The sequence below is a fragment of the Chlorocebus sabaeus genome, chromosome 15, assembly GCF_047675955.1.
Source record: "Chlorocebus sabaeus isolate Y175 chromosome 15, mChlSab1.0.hap1, whole genome shotgun sequence".
Taxonomy (NCBI): Eukaryota; Metazoa; Chordata; class Mammalia; order Primates; family Cercopithecidae; genus Chlorocebus; species Chlorocebus sabaeus.
Genome location: NC_132918.1, coordinates 52790711 through 52814237, shown reverse-complemented (window position 1 = coordinate 52814237; position 23527 = coordinate 52790711). Strand labels below are relative to the sequence as shown.

Below are 23527 nucleotides of genomic sequence, written 5' to 3'. Positions count from 1 at the left end.
AGAACCAGAATAAATATTATCTATAATGTAAAATCTTGTGTACTCTCCCAGAGGTAATCTATACATATATAAGTAGACCTGTGTGTGTGTGTATATATATATGTTTGTATTTTAAACACAAATGACAGCATATCATACATACATACTGTTCACTTGACATATCTCTAAGGCTCTCCCCCATTCTTTTTTTCTTTTTTTTTTTTTAACAGTGCATAGTATTTTAGTGCATAGATTTATTTATCCAGTCCTCTATTGTTGGTCATTTAGTTTGTTTCCAGTCTTATGCTATTATAAAACAATACTGCAAAAAATACCTTGTATATAAGGCATTTTATAAGAAATAAAATTTTGGGGTCAAAGAATATATGTATTTGTAATTTTACCACTTTTTTAAAATAGAGATTATACCACTTTATACTACCAGCAATGTGTGATCATGACTGTTTCCCCCCACCCTTGTTCCCTATTACTGGAAACTGGTTTAAGTGATCTCATATAAGGAGAAATGAGAGAGATTCTTCTCATTGTTGAGTAAAGTTTCTCTTTCTTTTCCCTTCAGCCTATGAAGTGCCATTTAGTTTGCTTTATAGATTATATGCCTATGAAGTGCCATTTAGTTTGCTTTATAGATTATATGTTGAATGTATCATTTTTGATAATCATGGGTGATTACTTGAGATCTTTCTTAATTTCTACACATTTTCTAACTTCTAACCAAATAATTATCTTCTGATGATACCATATCATTTATAATACGTCCTATCGTTTATAATACAAGTTGCAAGTAAGGAGCTTTGGGAACTGTAGGAAAGAAGGGATAAGAGAACACCTGGAAGACACAGGTCTATGCTGTTTTAGAACAGCGTTCCGAATAAATGAAAACTAAATCACCCGGTTCTAGGAAAAGTTTCTACATTGTAATTTAGACATCTAAACCCTCTTCCAAACAAACCCTAGCTGATTAGCACAATCTATTCGGTACTATTTAAGATATTTGTGAAAAAGTTTTGAAGTGTCTCTTCTTGGATTACTTTGACAAAGTGTGGGCTAACTCATAGGAGCAGAGATATGGAACAATGCCTTAATCTTTTGAGGTGGGCAAAGAAAGGCTTTAAGAAAATGACAGGTTTTTTTGCTTAAAAGGAGCTCAAACCATCAAGGCCTAAAATTTTCCAACAACAAAACGACATCTTATAGCCAGCATGGCAAGTTGAGGAAGATGCTCCAGAACTGTATGCCTCATTAAAAATTTTTCAGGGGCTGGGTACAGTGGCTCACACATGTGGTCTCAGCACTTTGAGAGGCCAAGGCAGGTGGCTCTCTTGAGCCCAGGAGTTTAAGACCAGTCTGGGCAACATGGTGAAACCCTGTCTCTACAAAAAATATAAAAGAATTAGCCAGGCATGGTGGCGTGTGCTTGTAGTCCCAGCTACCCAAGAGACTGAGGTGCATCGATTGAGCCTAGGTGGTTGAGCCTGCAGTGAACCAGTCATTGCACCACTGCACTTCAGCCTGAGTCACAGAACAAGACCCTGTCTCAAAAAAAAAAAAAAAAAAAAAAATCTATTCCTGAGTGTTCAACAGAGCCCAGCATCTACTAGTCATAACCACAGTAATCCCAAAAGGCTACCGAAAATTGGACCTGGAGGAATAACTACATGTTAAATTATTTTAAGCTATGAGAAGTTTGAATAATCCCATTCCTGAAGTTACCTAAATAGCTTTCAGGATTACTCATCAGAAACTTCAGCACTTTAGGGATTGCTCATCTGAAACTTCTCAATGCTGTTTTAGCTGAAATTATAGAGTACCATTAAATCACTATTTTTTTTGCTGGAGAGAAACTTAAACTGAGGAGAATGATTTTAACAGCCACCCTCATACCACTGACAGAAGGGAAGATGTTATCAGAGAAAGTCACCTTTACTCACCTTTTAATTGGATAAATTAGCATTTGCCACTGTAATTAAATAACCACATTTAAATATTCTGAGACATAGCTAGACTTCAAGAAACAGTATAGCATTTATAAATCCAGTGACAATAGTAAAAGCCTAAAATACAATATTAACAACTTTACCAATATACCGACAACATGTATCTTTGAGAACAACTGATCCAATGGTCCATGTATTGTCATTAAACATAAAACCCTTTTATTTTCATGTTGTTCTTTTTTTGCATATAGGCTAAAAATAAGGTAATAGAATTTTAAGATTCATTTGTAGGGACTCACATTAAGCTAAGATTAAATGACAAAACTTAAAATTACTAATTTACTTTGGTATCAGTATTAAATAAATTTACATACTTTGGGGAAGGGAAAAAGGGAGAGATCACTAAAGCATTTGTGTTGTAATCTAATCATACTTGTATTTTTGAAAAATTCTCTCTGATTTATTGAGCAAAAAACACCCAACAGAAATAATATTTGTTGAAATTCTAACTTCTGAACGGTTGCTATTTCTTAAGTATTTACTCAGATTTCTGAGACCTGTTTTTTGGAGTTTAAGACCATGAAAACTAGGCCAGGCGTGGTGGCTCATGCCCATAATCTCAGCACTTTGGGAGGCCTAAGTGAGAGGATCCCTTGAGCTCAGAAGTTCAAGACCAGCCTGGGCAATGTAGTGAGACCCTATCTCTGGCGGGGGGTGGGGAAGAAGCCATGAGGACTTACGTGCTTCCCACCCAGTGGATGCTGCCCCTCACCACCAGGTTGCTGCAGGTTGATTTGGAGAAAGATGAACGAGAGACTGATAAGTCTCAAATGACAGAGCCTCGTCGCTAGTTGTTTTAGCCACTAATTCCCTCCTTGCAATTGCTTTTTTTTTTTTTTTTTTTTGAGATGGAGTCTTACTCTGTCTTCCAGGCTAGAGTTCTGTGGCATGATCTCGGCTCACTGCAAACTTGGTCTCCTGGGTCCAGATGATTCACCTGCCACAGCCTCCCGAGTAGCTGGGATTACAGGTGTGCACCACAATACCTGGCTAATTTTCGTTTTTTGGTTTTTTTTTTAAGTAGAGATGGGGTTTTACCATGTTGGCCAGGCTGGTCTCGAACTTCTGACCTCAAGCCATCTGTGCTGGGATTACAGACGTGAACCACCGCGTCTTGCCCCTTACAATTGCTTTTACACAATAGTGTGTACAACCTCAGAGAGGAGGAAGAACTTCTTTTGTAACAAGTACTTGCTGCCATCTTTGAGGCAAAGAATTTGAGGGATAAAGTCAAGTATCTATCAGCACCAGGAAACAATTATATAGAGAGAGAATTGCAGTGCGCTTGATCTTTTCCCCATCCATTGTAAATATAACTTAGAAAGTATATGCCATAATTTATTTAGATCTTAGAAAAAAAGTTACAAGCACATGGGTATACGCTGAAATGATGTTATTAATAGTAAAAGACTGAAAACAACCTAAGTGTTTATAGGGTACTAGTTAAAGTTTAGAACATTCCTATAATAGAATAAGGCCAACAAATAAATGAGAAGACTCTTTATGTACTGATATGAATGATCTGAGATAAATTGTAAAGGAAGAAAAGGTTTAGAGCAGTGTATATAGTATTCTACCATTTGTATTAAAATGGGAGAAAGAATGTATTTACGTATCTGCTGTATATGTATAAAATGTCTTGAAAAATATCTATTAGGTCACCTCAAGGTAGGAGAACAGATTGCAGTTAGAGGTGGAAAAACAATGAGGTGCAAGAGGCTGAGGTAGCACCCTGCCTACTTAGCTTTTGCTAAGCTCTGCCAGTGTCTAAACTGGGTTGTCAAAATTGATAAGGAACTCAAAAAACCTTAGTGTGATGACATAAGCTGAGGCTAATTTTGGCTTATCTTCATGATTTAGTAACTAGGTAAGAAAAAATGCGTTGAATCCTTACAAGACCCCTGTTTTCCTTGACTCCCCTACTTCAGTCTTCACCACTGTCTTTATAAGCCAAAGACTCCTTTGTTTCAAATGAGACAATGCATGTAAAGTGTTTAGAGCAGTGCCTGGCACTGGTATCCAGTATCCATTAAGTAGTACCTATACTTATAACTGCCGATGAGGTGGGAGGAAAGGGAGCACACTTAAAACCAATGCCCTGAGATTGTCAGTATTTTCAGTTATTACAAAAACAGGTTTGCACCATTCTGGATGGATATGTAATGATAACTATATCACACCATTTTACTCTGGGAATTTATCCTCATAACCTCAGGATCTGTACTGAGATGCAGCTTCAAATAATGTTCAACAGAACACTGCTTATAGCAGTAAAACATTAGAAACTACCTAAAATATACAATGGGGGTTTGCATGAGCAAACTGTAGAATACTGTATTGTGATTAAAAATAAGAAACTCAAAATTAGAAAATGTATGGACAGAGAGAAGTTGCTGAGTTTTTTATGGATTCTTTTAATAATACATAAAATATTTGGGGATCATTACCTATATAGTGGAATATGACAGTTGCGCTATTCAGAAGTATGAATGCTAATTTCCCCACTTCAAATGATGGGTGTTTTGGCTCAAGAAACAACAAGCATCTTCAGTACAGTTGTTACTTGCTTAAATAATGGGTTGGAGAAATTGGTTTGAGAGCGTTTGCTGGACCAGTAACTGGTTTCTTCTGGTGAGCCCAGACTGATAGCCTACCTATGTGATATTTTTCTCTTCTGAATAATGATAAGCATGAAATATCATTCCTGTGTTGGCTTTAACTGATTTTTCATTAATTGATTGGATAAGGTTGGATATAAAATGAATATGGATAAAAAGAATTATGAATATAAAAAGAATTATGGCACATTTGAAGCTTTGCATTAACTTTAGCTTCTGCCACTTTGAAGCTCTTTAGTACATGGATTAGTAGAAAACAGAATTGAGGGAAAAAAAAAAAACCTTCATTTTCCTATCTCTTTACCTTCTCACTCTTAAGAACCAATTTTTTTTTTGAGACAGAGTCTTGCTCTGTTGCCCAGGCTAGAGTGCAGTGGCACGATCTTGGCTTACTGCAGCCTCCGCCTCCTGGGTTCAAGCAATTCTCCTGCCTCAGCCTCCGGAGTAGCTGGGACTACAGGCACCGCCACCACACCCAGTTAATTTTTGTATTTTTAATAGAGACGGGATTTTACCATATTGACCAGGATGGTCTTGATCTCCTGACCTCTTGATTTGCCCGCTGCAGCCTCCCAGAGTGCTGGGATTACAGGTGTGAGCCACCCACCCGGCCGAACCAATGCTTTTAAAAAGAAAAATGAAATAGAAATATGGAAACCAAAACATGTTGTTGTTCACTTCCCAGTTATGGAGTGTTGTGTTTCCCACTATAGCATTATTCAGACCTCCCTGATGTGTTAAGGTAGGTTAGTCTGTGGTCCAGTTTCTTTTACAATTCATTTTTAGAGTTCCCCTGACTAACTCATCAGTTCTAAGTTGTAAGAATGACTCTGCCACTGTTTCCTGTGGGCATAGGGCAATAATGTGCACATGAAATGCAGAATTCATCGTGGCTCTATTGCTGTGGTGGTATTCTATTTAATAATTGCAGAGGACTTGTGCCAATATAGCTTCTGGGCCCACTTCTTTATCTCTAGGAGGTAACGAGGCAGCATTTCTAGAACTGAGATGAGTTAAGATATGGTAGTCCCTTGCAGGACTAAACACAGTGTTTGTCCTGCTTTTTGAGGTCTGAGTTTATTTAAGCAAAGAGTAACAGGATTCTTTACTGTAGTGAATGTGGTTTTCTACATTTAAGTAAATGTGGTTTTATTGGAATGAATCATTGCTCTTCTAAATGTATTGTTGTATTCTCTTTTCTTACAGGGGCCAGATCATCAAACAATTTTATTTAACCATGGTGCAGTTCAGAATATTGCTCACCTACTAACCTCACTGTCCTACAAAGTAAGATGTTAATAATTGTGGCCAGATTTTTATACCTTGTTTGTGATGTCTAGAAAGAGACCCATGTATTTTTATTGCTTCTTTGATAATTGTGATCAAAAGTAGTATTTTATCAGTAAAATGTTATAGGGCATCATTTTAGCTATAGAATGCTCTGAAAAATAAAAAAAAAGGCTGCCCTTGCATCTCTGTGTTTTTTAGAATACAGTTGTACCATGAGTTCTTATTGATTTGCACCCATTAAATAGATTTCAAATCCTTTTTGGGTAGGTACCAGTGCCATGATGCCCGAAGTATAGAAGCAGTGACTTTCTATATCAAGAAAGACATTTAATTTCATATTTGAGACCTTTATTTAACCACAGTGTCTCAGACTTAGCATATTCCTGCATACACATCAACATTTAAAATATGTTATGCTGTGTACTTTGAGTTAAAAAGTAAAGAGTTTTCAGACTTACTAATTAAATTTTCTTTATTGTCTTTTATATATAAAAGGAAGCAGTGTCATATTACCAGGTGTTGAGTTAAAACCTTGGCCATTCATTGTTGTCCATCTACACGTTGTAGCAAATATTGACATGTAGTCCTTATTGTGTCACATTAGAGTTGGGTATTGCAGGAGTTTGTTGCAGAACAGGGAAGCAGTCATTTTTGTCTTCTGTCCTCTTGCAGTGACTCCATTCTGCCCTTTTAGTCTTTAAATTTATTTCAGGTAGAGTCTACTGATGTGTGTGTTTTCCCTACCTCAGCTATCTAGTTTAGTCTTGGTAAAGAGCTCATAAGGATAGGAATGGGGAGTGGAACTGACTTCAAACTAGCCAGAGGCAGGGGAAATAAATACATACTGAGAGCTACCTCCTCTTTACTGTGCCATGCAGAGGCTAAACCAGTCAGCACTTGCACATCAAAAAACAGTTGTTCAGGTGGCTGTTTATTGTTCCTTTACTTCATCTCTTCTAGCTTCATTAATTCCCCCAGCTCTTCCTCCATTTCTCCTATCTTTTCTGCACTAGACTTCCTTATTTACTATAATGATTTGAAAAACCTACAGGTTGTGGAAAGGGTACTAGTCTGTTAACATTACTCTTCTGCCAGAGTTTGCTGTATTGCCAAAGTGCCATTAGTATATTCTAGGTTCCTCCTGTGGCCACGTACTAGTGCTGCAGAGCATTGCCCAGGTGAGGGGCTTCATACCCCAGCTACCTATCCTGTGAGTGCTTGTCAAACTCAGGTTCCACATTAAAACATCATGTGTAGACTCAGGCTTGGAAGTGAGGATTAGATTGGATTAGAATGGAAAGAATTTTAAAAAATACACATCTCTTAGGAGCTTCTGGAAATTGTAAAGCACATTATATATGGTTAAGAGATTGGGTCCTTGGTATTATCCCAAACCAAGTGTCGCCTAGTTCTGAGGAATACTAGCACAATTCATGGGTATTTTAAAAGTTAGTGCTTCTTAAATTTTACTGTAACATTGTTTCCTCTCCTTCTGTTCCCTCGCTCCATTCCATGCATAAGAGTACTCTATTTTTTTTTTTTGCCTTGAAAGGCACTTGGTAATTAATTGTTATTAAGTTCTCTTTGTCTTACCAACTGTATTTTGTAGTTTTTTTAACTTTGATTAGAGATTTGTCTAGTTAAATTTAAATTGCTACTTCCTCATTTTTTTCTATTACTTCAAAATTAGTTTTAACTTTTATAGTTAATTTTAACTTACTGTGCTCTTCAGCTATACAGGTGTTAATTGTTATGTCTTTAAGGCCTGTTAGTATTTTAAGCAGATTTACATAATTTTTTAGAAGAATTGAGATTCTGAGACATTAGCATTTGCATTTGCAAAATTAAAATAAATGCATTTTTTGTTTGTTCATTTATTTTTACAGGTTCGAATGCAAGCACTGAAATGTTTCTCAGTTTTAGCTTTTGAAAACCCCCAGGTATCGATGACCCTGGTAAATGGTAGGCTGGAGCTTTCAGTGGCACCTACATGATTTAATTGATGAACTTTGTAGATTTAAAGAATTTCCTTAATCATTGTTGTTTGTTTTATTTCTAGTTTTGGTTGATGGAGAATTGTTACCACAGATTTTTGTGAAGATGTTACAGAGGGATAAGCCTATTGAGATGCAGCTCACATCAGCAAAATGGTAAAAGTCAGGACAATGTGGGAAGAAAGACAGTGCTTTATCAATATCTTAGAGTATTTTTGGACAGCCAAATTTGCTTGCTTCCAATCCTCATTTTATTTTGGGATTTTGAAATTTGAAAGTCAGAGTTCCATCCCACATTTTCTTAAATGGATGTGAGTTTTTTATACTCAGCTTGTTACTAGTAGTATGCAGAACAGGAACACTCATATAACATTTGAGACTGTCTTCAGAAAATTACTTTATTACATCCTCAAACTACTGTCCTTGTACTTCAGTTGAAATAATACTGAATTAGATTAAATTTAACCAACCTATACTATGCTAAGTATTAGCCAGGGAACTATAAGATATAGAAATATGGAATGAGAATTAGTTGAAGTTGATAACCACGGGATGATTTCAGAGAACGTGGCTTCCTCATCTTTCGAGGAAAACACACACACACACACACACACACACACAAATCTTCATAAAGTTGTGATGGTTTGTAAGATATTTATGCAAAGTTTTTTTTTTTCTTTTGTTTTTTGAGACAGAGTCTCACTCTGTCATCCAGGCTGGAGTGCAGTGGCATGATCTCGGCTCACTGCAACCTCCACCTCCCGGGTTCAAGCAATTCTCCTGCCTCAGCCTCTTCAGTAACTGGGATTACAGGCACGTGCCACCACACCTGGCTAATTTTTGTATTTTTAGTAGGGACAGGGTTTCACTGTGTTGGTCAGGCTGGTCTCAAACTCCTGACCTCGTTATCCCAGAGTGCTGAGATTACGGGCATGAGCTACCATGCCTGGCTGCAGAGTTTTTATTAGCACAATTTCTGGCTTATGTAAGCATTCAGTGCATGTTCGGTAATTATCAGTACATGAAATGGATGTGTTGAGCACTTGTGTAGGGTTCTATGCTCAGTTTAATCTTAGTATTTAAGCTGTGGTTCTAATATTTTGGTGAGAATTTGGCATTTTCAATTAATTACTCATGAATTGTTTGGTTTTTGTTTGTATGTTTTGCTTGCTTTTTGTCTTTAAAACTGAGCATTTGCCTCTGTCAGTAAGGTAATGTTCTCAAGTAAATGGTTTCAGAAAAACAATGTGGTAACAAGCCTCAAGATAATAACAACTACAAATATTTCAGCCCTCTACAATATAAGTAAAATAATTTTACCTATTTGTTTATAACTTGTGGTAGAAGCCAACATGGAATGTTTTAATTTTTTCCCCCATCTTGCTAAAGGAATGTAATCAAAAAGGAAATTCATTAATTTAAATTTCTGAAGCGCTTAATGTTCAGCGCCTGCCTAGGGAATACGAATTAATTATATTCTTATTCAAAGGCAGCTTACAATTGTTGTTCGTTAGAACCAAATTATTGACTTGTTCCCAAAGCCACTGCTGTTAACCTCTGAATAGTTCATTTCTGATGGATAGCTGTGTTACAAGTTAAATGCCTCTTCTGTGATACTTCTACTGCATTCAGAGTTAGAATATTCCAACTTCACTTCATTTAAACTGAGATAATGTGTTAATCTTATGTTTCATTTTGAACATTTTTCCCTTTTTATTATGGAAAATTCTGAAGTATAAAGAATACAACATGTGCCCAGCACCTAGCCTCAAAATGTGTCCATCATTAGGTTATTTATTTTTAAAACTATTTGGTAGGTTTTTGTTTTGTTTTTTTAATAGCTGGCTTCCCATCTGTATTTGTCAGTTAGTTTTCTTTGACTGTTAAATTGACTGAACCTCCGAAAAGCGAATTGTCAAAATCTTCACTCTCAAGATAAGTGATATTATTTGGTTTTCGATTTTTTTATAAAATCTTAAAGTTAAATAATTTTTCATGTAAAGCTTTAAACTCCAAGCAAAAACTTACTTTCTGCTGTCTTATTCCAGTTTAACTTACATGTGTAGAGCTGGAGCAATTCGGACAGATGATAACTGTATTGTATTAAAGGTAAGCTAATTAATTATCTTTAAAATGTGAAAATTATCCAGTTATGTGTTAAATATCAGTATTGATATTCATATTTCATTTTACACATTTATCATTATAGTACGTGTGCATGGCATAGAATAATATTAAAAGACCATGCTTTCTTTTCATTGGATGTCATATAGTTTTTAAAAATCGATTTTAGATGTGTTTTGAAAGTCAGCGTGAAATAATTCTTTCATTGTCACAGCCTTTTCATTTTATGGTAATTAGGAGGATGTGGAAATTGTAAAAGTGTACAATTCAGGTGGAATAGAAAATATATTTTGTTCTTGATTGTCATTAAATTTGTATTACAGTTTTAGAGGCAGTTTGCTATTTTTGCAGAAAAAGACTTTATATCATTCTCATAGCTGATAATCAAAAAGCATAATGAAAGACAATAAGTAGATAACACATGAAAACAAGCATTGTCATTGTGATATGTCATATACAACTTGAATTTAGAAAAACCTAGAGAAAAGACCAGCCCTAAAAGTCCTAAAACCTGGGATTCTGGTTTTAGCACTTCCACCTCTGACTGGACATCCTTTATTCTTTTGATGCCTCGGACTCCAGATTATGAAAATTGAAGCATTAATTCCTGCTCATCTATGCCACAGGGTTACCGTGAGGATAACAATATATTAAATACATTAAAATGTCTTATTAGCTATAAAAAATTAAGTATAAATAAATTGATCATGTGTCATTTGATAAATATGAGATCTCACATTATGATTGTTCAAAAGGTGATCCCAAGGATAAAAGAGCACAAAGAAAACTAATATTTGCTTTAGTCTTTGAGGAAGACAATTAATTTAATGAGATCTGAACACTCCCTATGTAAACAACTCTGCATAGAGTGCCACGGCCTTCCATAGCAATTATCTTGATTTATTTACTTCTCTAACCTTCCTCTTTTTCTGCATTGGTAAAATGTTAGTAGTATATTCTTCATGTAGTAGTCATGAGCATTAAATTAAATAATTCATGAATTTATGGTATCAATAAATATTAGTAACTAGTAATGTTAGGGAAAAAAGAATAGGGCCTTCGCCTTGGAAACCTAGGGTTGAATTGTAAAGCTTCTTCTAGCCTAATAGGAAATTAGTAGTGAACGATAAAGTGCCAAGCTCTGTGGTAAAAGATTTAATAGAAACTTACATATAAAAGAGCAAAGCACAGTTGCCTGCAGTATTTGAGGAAGACTTTCTATAATAATAACATTTCAATTTCTACTTCCACATTATCCTTTCAAGTGGATCCATCAGGCTTAGAAATAGTAAATGTCATTTGAGACCAGCCTGGTCAACCTGGTGAATCCCTGTCTCTACTAAAAATACAAAAATTAGCCGGGCGTGGTAGTGAGCGCCTGTAATCCCAGCTACTCAGAAGGCTGAGGAAGGAGAATTGCTTGAATCCAGGAGGCAGAGGTTGCAGTGAGCCGAGATCGCGCCATTGCACTCCAGCCTGGGTGACAGAGTGAGACTCCATCTCAAAAAAAAAAAAAAAAAAAAAAAAGAAAGAAAGAAAAGGAAATAGTAAATGTCTAGAATATTTTTATTGAGAACCTAATGTAGATAAGTTACCAAAACCATTGCCAAGATTTTTGAGGGACCTCAGAAGTAAAATTGGACTCGTGGATACCACTACTAATTCCAGCAAGTTCTTGGGAGAAAACCTAGCAACTGTGAATGATACGCTTCACTCACATTATAGTAGAACTGGTGGAATCTGAGTAATGGTAAGATCACTGCAGTTTTAAAGCTGTATTTTGTTTTGGCAACTGTAGGTATGACTCCCCAAACCAAAAAATAAACCGTATTACTCACTAATGAAGAGATAGCATACTTTTCCTAAGGCAAAATCATTCCTGATTAAACTGCTGGGTCTCTTTTAGGTAAATAAATAGATAGATGGGGCAGAACCATCAGACATGATTTGTTAGAGATTCTTAAATGTCTTTTACAAAGTTGTACAATAGAACTTGTCTTACCGGTCCCAAAAGCCTAATTAGAATTTGTTTTAATATACTTTGATGTGTGAGTAGAGTTTATTGTGCCAGTACAAATGATTAATCTGTACTGAATTTTGCTTGTTTTTGCATTTAAAAAAAATCTTTTATGCTCTGGAAGTCAGTAAAGGAAATATTTGATCACAAACATTACTCCTGATAAAAGCTATTGAGTTGATTCAGTCACTATATGCTTAAGCTTTTACCTTTACCAAAAAGCAAATAATTAATCTCACTACCTTTCAGACATTACCTTGTTTGGTTCGAATGTGCAGTAAGGAGAGATTACTAGAGGAGAGAGTTGAAGGAGCTGAGACACTTGCCTATCTGATTGAACCAGATGTTGAGCTACAGAGAATCGCTAGCATAACTGATCACCTCATTGCCATGCTTGCTGATTATTTCAAGTATCCCAGCTCAGTGAGTGCCATCACTGATATTAAAAGGGTATGTTATTTTCCTTTTTTAGCAGCTCAATGGAGATTTTTTAGTTTTTCTTATTGTTCACAGTTTTGTACCAATTGATAACTACAGCTCAAAGCCCTTTTAAATAAAGGATCTTTTATCTTTGTTAACATAGATAATATTGCTTTGTAAGTTTTTGAATCCAAGTTGTTTAATGTTTATTGTCAGGAAGTTTTTACTGAGCAGATAAGCAATAAAGAAAATTGCATCCTGACTCATAACTAAACCTCAAAAATAGTGGATTCTCCAAGCTGGGTATTGACATAACTGTATAGTCTTATTCTTGGTCATGGAACCATCTCTGTTTTTATATTCTCATTCTTTAGGTCAGGAGTAATCTTTTTGTTACAGGAGACTAAGTTGTCCCATGTTACTTTCCATCACAGTCTTTCTGTTTTGTTGCCTTTCCTTATCTTCTCTTTTTTCCAGTTTCATACTGTGCTTTGGACCTGCTAGTGATAGCTAAAGCATCATTTAGTCTCGAATTTGGGACCAAAAAGGCCAAATTGTGCTTTTTCTGAAAAATCTAAGTTCCTTAGAATACATAGATATTTATTTTGACTTGTTGCGTCTCGGCCTATTTGCCTTATCCATTTCTTTAAGCATAGGCCATGAACATTCTGTAAGAGAAAGTTTATTCAAGGAGGCCATGGTAGAGAGAATATTGCCTCTTAATTAGTAACTAGTACTGTTTCATGAATGTAACTGTATTTTTCATGCCAGTGGTTCCAATGGTAGCTATTCTTTTGACCTCTCCCTCATGCTTTTGAATTTCAAAAAACCCCATCTGGTAGGCAGTTGTTCATTTGGCATTTAACATTGAAAATAAAGCAGACTATTAAGGGTATATCTTTACTCTCTTAAGAAGAGCCTAAAATAACCTTCATTGGTATTTGCATTAGTAATGTACTCTACCCTCTGGGTATTAAACTTATGTGTCTGCTCTTCTTTCACTAGTGGTGTTTTTCCAGTAGAAGTGATTGGTTACATACATTTAACCAGTTGCCTTGTCTGTTTTCCTTCTGGTCGTTTTTTCACACTGACACTGTATCTCACCAATATAAAGATACATGAACAACCCTTAACTACTGCCTCATGAACACCCTGAGTTGACCACCCAGGAAGGCAAATAAAATGTCTTGATGGCCATGAGAGTAAGGAAACATAATTTTGAGAACATGTAGCCTATGCATATGCAAATCATTTAACTAGTACGTAGAGATCATCCCTTCTATTAGTTTTTCCATTTCATTTCCATCAGTAAAACTGTAACAACAATAATCCTTAAAAATGACTTCCTAATACCAAACTTAAGTAATAGTTTGTTTTGTCATCTTTATTTTTGATGATGGATTATCCAAAGGTTTCTGACCCCAAAAGTATAGACACTAGACCCATAAAGAGAAATCTTCACATTAATAAATTTGTGATTTTTATGATATATTAGTTCAAGTCAGTATTATATCTTAATTTATGACTAGAACGTAGTTAAGACTTTTAGATAATTTTAGAACTTATCAAAGTGAGTATTCTGTATTGGGAAGTTGTTCCTATAATCCATCAGTGTCTGCTTTGAACAAAAGTTTTGGAGCTATTAAGAATTGCCTTCAGAGCCACCCCAAATTATATATATATGTAAAAAATATATATATAGTCTTTTGCTTTTTGTGGAATTTTTTGTTACCTATGTTATATTACCCAACTGAATTTCTCCATCTTCACGCACAGTCAGTGACAACTAAAATTCTCCTCATTGATCAAGCTGTACCACTGTCAGTGTTTTCTAGCTAATAATACCAGTTAGCTCTTTAGGAAGTTTCAAAAGAGGATCTCAGAATGTTATGAACAACACCTACATCATCGGATGAGTGAACCTTTCCAAAGTAACTTCTTTGGGGAAAATGGTATTCATTTGGATGATTACATTAAGGCTTTTAGTTATGAGATTATTTATATTATTGGTAGACTTTGTATAGTTACTTGGTCATAGTCAGTCATCAAAAGTATCCTGAAAATATGCTTCTGTTTTATTTTTACAGTAGTTTGGTGATCAAGTTTATAGAAGAGTTGATAACTTTCCTAACCTCACTAGCATGTTTAAAGATAGCATTATTTACTTCATGCTGATAATTTTGATGATGTTCTTGAAAAAACCCATACCCAACATAAATCTCAGATAACTGTAATAGATAGTAATGGTTACCATCGTATACAGTTTGTTAAGAGTTTTCACAATGGGTTCTCTTTTTCTAAAAGCTTTTTATTTTTTTAATTTTTATTTATTTGTTTTTGAAGTGGAGTCTCGCTCTGTTGCCCAGGCTAGAGTGCAGTGGTGTGATCTCGGGCTCACTACAACCTCTGCCGCCTGGGTTCACGCCATTCCCCCACCTCAGCCTTCCTAGTAGCTGGGACTACAGGCATCCGCCACCACGCCTGGCTCATTTTTTTGTATTTTTAGTAGAGACGGGGTTTTACTGTGTTAGCCAGGATGGTCTTGATCTCCTGACCTCGTGATCCGCCCAACTCGGCCTCCCAAAGTGCTGGGATTACAGGCATGAGCCACCGTGTCCAGCCTCTAAAAGCTTTTTAAATGCCAAAATTAGGCCAGCACTACTCTTAATATTTCAGAAAATTAGGGAAAACCTCCTAAAGACATTGTTGCGATATCATTCAGGTTATCAGCTGTAGTCCGGGGCTAGAGAAGTCTAGGTGTGCCTTCTTTTGAAGGAGAACATTTCAAAGAGCTGCTGCAAGGAAGCTTTAGTGCCACTAAAGCTACCATTTAGGAACACTGAATTTTTCAGAGTCAGAGATTCACAGTGTTTTTTCATATATCAGTGTCAAATGTAGTGTTCACTTTTAGATAGAAGCATACCGTGTGCATTTTAGGTCACATTGATATGAACACTGCAAAGTCTCAGTCCTATGTGAACAGAATCCAAAAATAACTGGGAAATGTAGTTAGTGACTGGGAAATTCACTAAAATCTAAAAGTTGTTAACTTTTTTTTCCTTCAAGTCAGTTAATGTTATTGAAAGTTTAATTTATGGACTGAGTTGGAACATATCCTTTTTTTCCCCATAGCTTGATCATGATTTAAAACATGCTCACGAACTCCGCCAGGCTGCATTCAAGCTCTATGCCTCTCTTGGAGCAAATGATGAAGACATCCGGAAGAAGGTGAGTCTGGGAGAGGGGCGTCCCCCAGTCCTGACAGCCAGCAGGCAGGGAGTGACGTCAACCTGAAAGTCGTGGTGAAGAGCACTAACAGTGACTGTTTGAATATATTAAAGCAGAGTGACTAAAGGCATAATTGAAGAATGAATGGGACCCGGATTTGGGGGGTTGTTTGTTTGTTTTTAGAACATAGAGTGGCATGGCCGTGCTGGAATGACAAGTAACTGGCGTGCTTTTTTTTGTGTTATTAATATGAATTATTATGTTGCACATTTTTGCATGTGTTCTGATAAAAATCAATTCTAGCACTGTGAAGCTTCAGACACCTTGAAAGTCCTAACATTAGAATTGTAAATGTTATTTATGGAAATACCTTCCAATGCTATTGAGAAATTCAAATCTCTATTGTATATTGTTCTTTGATATGTGGCTTAGTTTTCTGTTTTGATTTTTTTTGCTACTGTGCAAGTTTAATGTGAATAAAATCTTTGTGGAATGATGATTTTATGTTTAGTGAGTGGTCATCTGAATTTTCCAGCTCCCCAGAAAATGTATGCACTTGTATAGCACCCTTATGTTACTAAAGCCTAGTCTTACACTGAACTCATGTTCTTGATGTGAATACTTCTTGATGAGGAGTATAGTGGTGAGTAAGCTCTGACTTGGCTGCCTCCACAAACCAAAAGCTGGAACTTACCGCTCAAAAACATGTATAACCTAATAAATTCTACACAAGGCTTTCAGGACCATCAGAGAGCAAAACCACATGTTCCGTCCTGAGGAGCCATAGCAGAAAAAGCAGATTACTCATTATTTACTGAACATGATGATTTATTAAATCTGCCTATCTGCATTAGTATTTTAAGGAGCACTGTGAGAGAAATCACAAAGTATTAGAGTTTATCATGATTCAGATAAGTTCTTCAGGCCTGTAGAAAGAGGAGTATGGAACAACCTTACATTTGTTGAAATAACTTGAAAAGGAACCACTTCCTGAAGAAACTGAAGTAATAGCAATAAGATTCGATGTGTGAGTAGCTTTGATTTAAAATCAATGCACAAAGCACAACTAATAAATTGAATGTTTCCATGTACCTCACTTTATTTCAGTTAACAAGATATTTTGACTTGAAGTGTTTTTAGTATATCCCTATGAAAATCATTTTTGGTACATCTAAGTTTTCATTTATAAACTTTTATTTTAAAGCAGACATACTAATGATATGATACATATATGATTTATGGATGTTGATGCTAATGTTCAGTTTAGATATGTGGTGTATTGCAAGGAGAGAGGCTTTTATAACAGTAGATTGGAACATTTTTTAAAAATTGGACTGTATAACTTAAATACACAATTATTTGGTTTGGGATGGTTATTAGGGCCCGTTAGAAACAGGAGAAGTATTTTACCCATTCTTAAAGCTCTAAAAAGCCATCTCATGGACTGAAAGGTAGATAGACAGATAGACCACAATGGGAAATAGGATGTCCATTTGTACTTCTTTGTACTTTTTTGTTAATAAACTGTTGTTTTGGAATTAATGACTTAATTTGTTATCATGTTCTAGAAATATTTGCAACATGACAGTCTAATCAGTAGTCTATTAAAACTTGTATTCATAATGTGTATGATTTCCTGGTAAGGCTAACTCCTGATCATTTCTGTAGAAAGATGACAAATAAAGAAAAAGTTATAATTATTAATTATAGTTTTTTGTGTGGTAAAGCAAAGATACTGTGATATGTAATGGGGATTATATAACATTTTAAGGAAGATATTTAATTTCTGGGAAATTAAGTGTTTGAATAATTTACAGTTCATAGTAACTACTAAAGAGAGAAATTGTAAAATGGAAACTATAAAGTAATTTTGTGATAAAATCTACTTGAAGACTGGCCATAGGAGTGGAAACATTTTATTTTCAGTGTATAAAAAATGATAAATGGTAACACTTTTGAGTGCATTTCTATTTCCTTTTTTGTTGTTGAAATAATTATTTGGGTAGATTTTTGTTTACTTTCTCCATGAAATATTTATTTCTTATTTATACTTATGTCTTATGAACTTAACTGTATTTTTTGTGTAGATCCTTAAAGTACAATGTTTATTGTTTGATTTTTTAAAATGGAATATTTATGCTTGCCAAGATGGAATTTCAGTTAACTGAGTCAGTAAGTAGAGAAACTGAGTTAATGAGTGGAGAATCTCTGAAAGAAATTTAAAGGACTGTAGATCTACTTCTCCAATCCCTACTTCTCCCTGTCAAAAACCCACAAAAAGTTTGTTTGTTTCAGGAGAAAAACATGAAATGTTCAGTTGGTCTGCCATTTAAATTAAAATTGGGAACATAATTCAATACGTTCGGTAAATAATATGTATCCTAGTGCCCTATTATGGCCAGTTAAGGAAAGGCAGAATGAAGAAGAGAAAATAAGAGCAAAGTAGAGACAATGAGAGGTATACACAGTAGTAAAGGAGAAGGACACTGGCCTCTCTGCATGTAATTGTGTCTCTTTTACTGCTTCTAAAGATGTCTGAAGGTCTGCTGTGTTTTCATTTCTTGATACCTTCTCTTTGGGCCGGAGAAAATTAAGCTGACAATAGAATGTGACCTGTAGATCAGAGATTTAGCGCCCCTGCTTTGAAGCAGTGTTGGTGTATTCCCACTAAAATAAACCAACTGTATAACATTCCCTGGAACTTAATAAGCACTCAATAAATATTTGTTGAATAAATATAGAAATGAAAATGCAGAAATCATACAGAGTGACATTTTCTTTAATTTGTTTGGACCTTTATCCTGTGTAGAGCAAAATTGGTATTCTAATTCGGAGTGTTGCATCCTTTATTACTCTATGGCATACTTGAAAATTTCTTAATTTATTGTGGTGTCCTGTCAGCTAGAGTGAAGGAGGGTGGTGCTGGTGGAAAGAGTTGTGCAGGGGAGAGTGAAAAATACTGCCATTGACTGTGACATGAAGAGGGAGAAGAAGCCCCAGAAAAGATGGAGGATCACTGAGCCTGGCAACAGTTGTGACCTGGCCATGTTAAGCTTAGAAGAATTCAAGTTACCTGTAATAATTGATCCTGACTTTGAATGGATTTTGGTTAGAGAGAGTAAGAGCATAGTCAGGAATTGAGAGCTCAGTGGAAGAAGGGTCCAGAACACATTAGCAGTAACTGCAGTGACAGCAGTGCCAAGTAAAAATTAGCTCTTACCTCTGCCAAAGGGAAAAGCTAGTTTCTAATGATAATCTTTACCATATATTAATGCTGATTAGGGAGCAGAAGTCCAGTTAATGGAACATTAAAAATGGGAGAAGTTAAGATACGAAGAAGCAAAATAGATCAACAAACTATTTCAAGTTCTGGCATCCCCAGTCAATGGTTAAGTCACAAGAGGCAGCAGTGGCAAACAATCCTGTAATTTTGAGATAGATTCTTCTATGACAATTAATTGCTGTTATGAAGACCATCACTTGATTAGGACCTATCAATCACTAATTAGGTTGGAAGTTGAAAAAGGATTATCTCTCTCTTACTCATCAAGTAACTAGTAGAACTTGTTAGAAATATTGGTGAAAATTAAGGGAAATTAAAAGTAAAGTGTGAATTAAAATTCAAGGAAATTGGTATACTAACCAGGATGTTGGTTTTATTTTTGATAAAAGTAAACACATTTCAAATGTTAAGCACGTATTGTAACCTTCATTCCCCTGGGGCACCTGACTAATGGAGCCTTGGAGAAAGTTTTTTGCTTAAATTTGAATACTTCTATTTTAGCTGGAGATTTCTTTTGAGGAACTAGAATGTAAGCTCCATGAGGGCAGGGATTTATTTGTGTTTTGTTCATTAATGTATTCCTAGCATCTACAACACTGTCTGTGCATAGTTGACAATAAATAATTGATGAATGAATGAATGAAAAAAATGAACACACAGACAAGTGGATGAATGAGCAATATTGCATTATTAAGCACCCGTTGTCTTATATGCGCCTGTCTGCATTAGGAACTTTCCTAACCTCACTAGCATTTCTGTCTGTGTGTAAAGACAGGAAATTTGAAATAGAGAAAATATACATCTGGTCATATAGTCGGGGTTTCACTATTATACTTAGCATAGAGAAAAATGCAGGAAATTCCCATTTTTTCGAGAGGCAGGCAGTCTTGAGGGCTTGTCTTCCACTTGCTTGGCTATAGGTCAAAGAAAACATGCTTTATGGTATTGTACTTGCTTCATTTCAAAATAATTTTGACCATTATTTTATCTTTCTAAATGTGTGACGTTTTTAAAGTTTGTATCATTCACACATGTGAATCTGGACCAAGTTTTCTAAGGATAAAAGTATGGTTTGGTTTATAGAAATTAACCTTTCAGGAATCAACGTGTTTGTAAGGTTATATATATTGATATAAAATATTTTTCCAGTTAGTATCTGATTTTTAAGATCAGTTATTCAATTCTGCATAGACTGATTGAACTACCTGCATTGTATAATATTGTCCACTGGGTGGAGGGAAGGAGGCAGGCAGGGAGGGGAGATAAAGATCAAGAAGGCATAGCCTTAAAACTCAGCATTTATAACAAAACCTCAATAAGTCAGAGAAAAGTAAGGAATGAATGACCAGTAAGAATTTGCTGAGGGCTCAGAAGTATTTAGAACCAATTAAAATGGACGTGTTTATCCATGGAGCTATCCTTGAGTCAATTTAGAATTTAATAGCTTAATTTTTGGTTATTTTAAATACTTTCTAAATGGTTTTCATTTTACATTCTCGAGAATTGAAAACATGAACTCTTAAGTTTTTGTTCCTTGAAGGAAAAAAAATTGTCCAATCACAGTGGCTTTATATGACATGTGAAGAAAGCCAAGAGTGACATTAAAAAAAAATTTTTTTTGAGAAGTATAGGCAGAAGAAAAAAAGAAAAGGAAAGCAAAGAGCAAGAATTTGTCTTCTATCCTCTTTTTCCTAGCAAAGGAAGTTATGACTGCAGATCATTGTAAATATGTGATACAATGTACTTAAAATATTTAGCACAGTGTCTGCCACATAATAGGTGCTCAATAAATGGAAGCATTTATTAGGATATCTAAATAATTCATTGGGAGATTAAAAATATATATTTTTAAGTATGTAAAAGATGACCAACATTGAGGTGTAAATAAGAGGTTGCAATGAAGAAAGTGATTTTATGCTATAAGTTGCTAAAACTTTATTCCAGTAAAAGAAGTTATGTTTTAGAAACATAGGCTCTTTCTGTAGAGTATTTCTTGATAACAAAATGTCTTGTTTATAATTTTACTGTAAAATTTAAAATACTAATTTTAAAAATTATTTTCATAGCATGCCCTCCAAAGTGTGTTAATAATTGGTTAAAATCTTAGATAATAGATGTCTTAAGTAAGGAGGCCAAAATCTGCCTAACTTTGATCACCTAAGTATTAATGCTCATGGTTGTCATGGATGTCATTTCTTCAGAGTCATCATTCATATAAAACCATATCCCAAAAATATATGTTCACATTTTGAACCAATGTAATTTTTTCTGTATTTTCAATGCTGTAAAATTTTAAAGCATAGTTGTAAATTTAGGTCAATCTTTCTTAATATCTTTCTGTTATCTCTAAAGATTGCAGGCTGGGCATGGTGGCTCACGCCTGTAATTCTAGCACTTTGGGAGGCTTAGGTGGGAGGATTGCTTTAGCTCAGGAGTTCGATACCAGCTTGGGGCAACATAGTGAAACTCCATCTCTACAAAAAAAAAGCAAAAACTATCCAGGCGTGGTGCCATGCGCCTGTGGTCCTAGCTACTTGGAAGGCTGAGGTGGAAGGTTTACTTGAGCCCAGAAGGTCGAGGCTGCAGTGAGCTGTGATCACAGCATCACACGACTGTACCACTGCACCACTGCACTATAGCCTAGGTGACAGAGTCTCAAAAAAAAAAAAAAGATTGCTGAGCATCCATTCACTTTGAACATTTTTATTTATTACTAGTTGATCTTCTGGGTAACAGTATAAATGTACCATGAATTTATATTGTTAAATATTTTGTAAAGTTTAATGATTCGAAATGGGCATTTAAAAGGCACAGCATCAAAATTTTTTATTTTTTTCTACCATGAAATCGGGCAGATGCAAGGGATTATTTCTGAGCCTTAGCCTGCATGTTGAAACAAATACCTTGTACATTTTTAAGGTTTTCCATGATACCACAGAAGTAGCACCCTTCAGGACTTGGCTCTGCTACTGAATAGCAACAAATTCATTCGGAATTCATAATTCCTTGCATCAAACTGTGGTTAAGTTGTTAGTTACCTTCTTAAAGCAAATCCACCAAAGAATTTTATGTGAACCTTGCAACATTCATTCACAATGGTAAGTATTTTTTTAAAAATTACCATGACAGGACCAGGTTTTGCCACTTGCCCACAGTATTGAGACCTTTGGCCTTCAACATATTGAAAGAAGCAAACCTGGGAGTGATAATGCTATGTATATAATAGAGGTACTTATAAAATAATGAATTTTTATTTCATAGTTTCATTAAACGGAGATATAAAATTGAGGGTTATATTATTTGTGGTATGTCCTTTGTTTAAGCCATTGAAAGTATGAAGTACAAGTTGGTTTATTGTTACCTAGTTAAAAGACAGAGGTTATATACACCAAGAAATGGGCTAAAATATCTTTATTAGATCTGTAAATCTAAAATTTGTGACTTAGTTGGATTTTCAAGAACATTCTTTCTGGAAATGAATGAAATGTTTGGAATAATTAAATATTTATGGAATAGTAGAACTTGAAAAGATTAGGATTGTGATAAGAATCAGGGATTGTTGCTGTACTCTTTCCTATGATTAAAGTGCTAGCATAGGGGTTGGTGAACTACAACCTATGGGTACTATTACCTACATTATAATTCTGTACCTTGCAAGATAAAATTTTTTTTTGCAGTTTTTGATGGTTGGGGGAATTAAAAGAAGAATATTTTCTGACATATGAAAAGGAAATTAAATTCAAGTTTATGTCTGTAAAGTTATATTGCCATATGACCTTGTTGGTTTATGTGTTTATGTGTTGTCTTTTGACTGTTTTGCAGTACTAAGGCAAGTTGAGTAGTTGTGACAGAATTGTATGTCCCACAAAGTCTAAAATATTTACTGCTTGGCCCTTACAGAAAAAGTTTGCCCACCCTATGCTAATACTGCATAGCTAACTAGAAACTCTTTTTTTTTTTTTTTTTTTTTTAGACGGAGTCTCGCACTGTCGCCCAGGCTGGAATGCAATGGCACAATCTTGGCTCACTGCAACCTCCGCCTCCCGGGTTCAAGCGATTCTCCTGCCTCAGCCTCCCAAGTAGCTGAGATTACAGGCACCCGGCACCATGCCCGGCTAATTTTTTGTATTTTTAGTAGAGACGGGGTTTCACTATGTTGGCCAGGATGGTCTCGAACTCCTGACCTCATGATCTACCTGCCTCGGCCTCCCAAAGTGCTGGGATTACAGGCGTGAGCCACCGCCCCGGCCTAAATAGAAACTCTCATAAACCAGTTTGGTGAAATACCAAACTTCCCATATACCTGTGTGTACTGGCATATAGAAAGAAACAGAGCCCTGACCAGAAGAGGGAGAAGCCAGTTGTCTGACTTTCTGAAGAAAGGCATTATCAATTGTTGGCAGTAGACATTGTCACTGGATACTTTCCTACATACTGATTCCTTTGTCTGAATGATTTTGGCATGTGACAGCCCCTAGAAAAATTTGATTAAAACTATGGCTTTGGGTTATGATTGGAAATCTTACTGGGTTCTGTGCATTGGTTAGCAAGGGTGT

The 23527-nt window shown here is 35.5% G+C and overlaps 1 protein-coding gene across 7 annotated transcripts in view; it reads left to right on the top strand.

The window, feature by feature from the left end:
• The window catches only part of ARMC8 (armadillo repeat containing 8), a 110358-nt gene that overhangs the window by 40820 nt on the left and 46011 nt on the right, over window positions 1-23527 (top strand). For all 7 annotated transcript variants that reach the window (XM_008008981.3, XM_008008979.3, XM_008008985.3 and 4 more), the window contains 6 exons: window positions 5822-5902; window positions 7792-7867; window positions 7965-8055; window positions 9948-10008; window positions 12290-12490; window positions 15593-15688. In XM_008008981.3, coding sequence (XP_008007172.1) covers window positions 5822-5902; window positions 7792-7867; window positions 7965-8055; window positions 9948-10008; window positions 12290-12490; window positions 15593-15688 — 606 coding nt within the window. The remainder of the gene's footprint in view (window positions 1-5821; window positions 5903-7791; window positions 7868-7964; window positions 8056-9947; window positions 10009-12289; window positions 12491-15592; window positions 15689-23527) is intronic.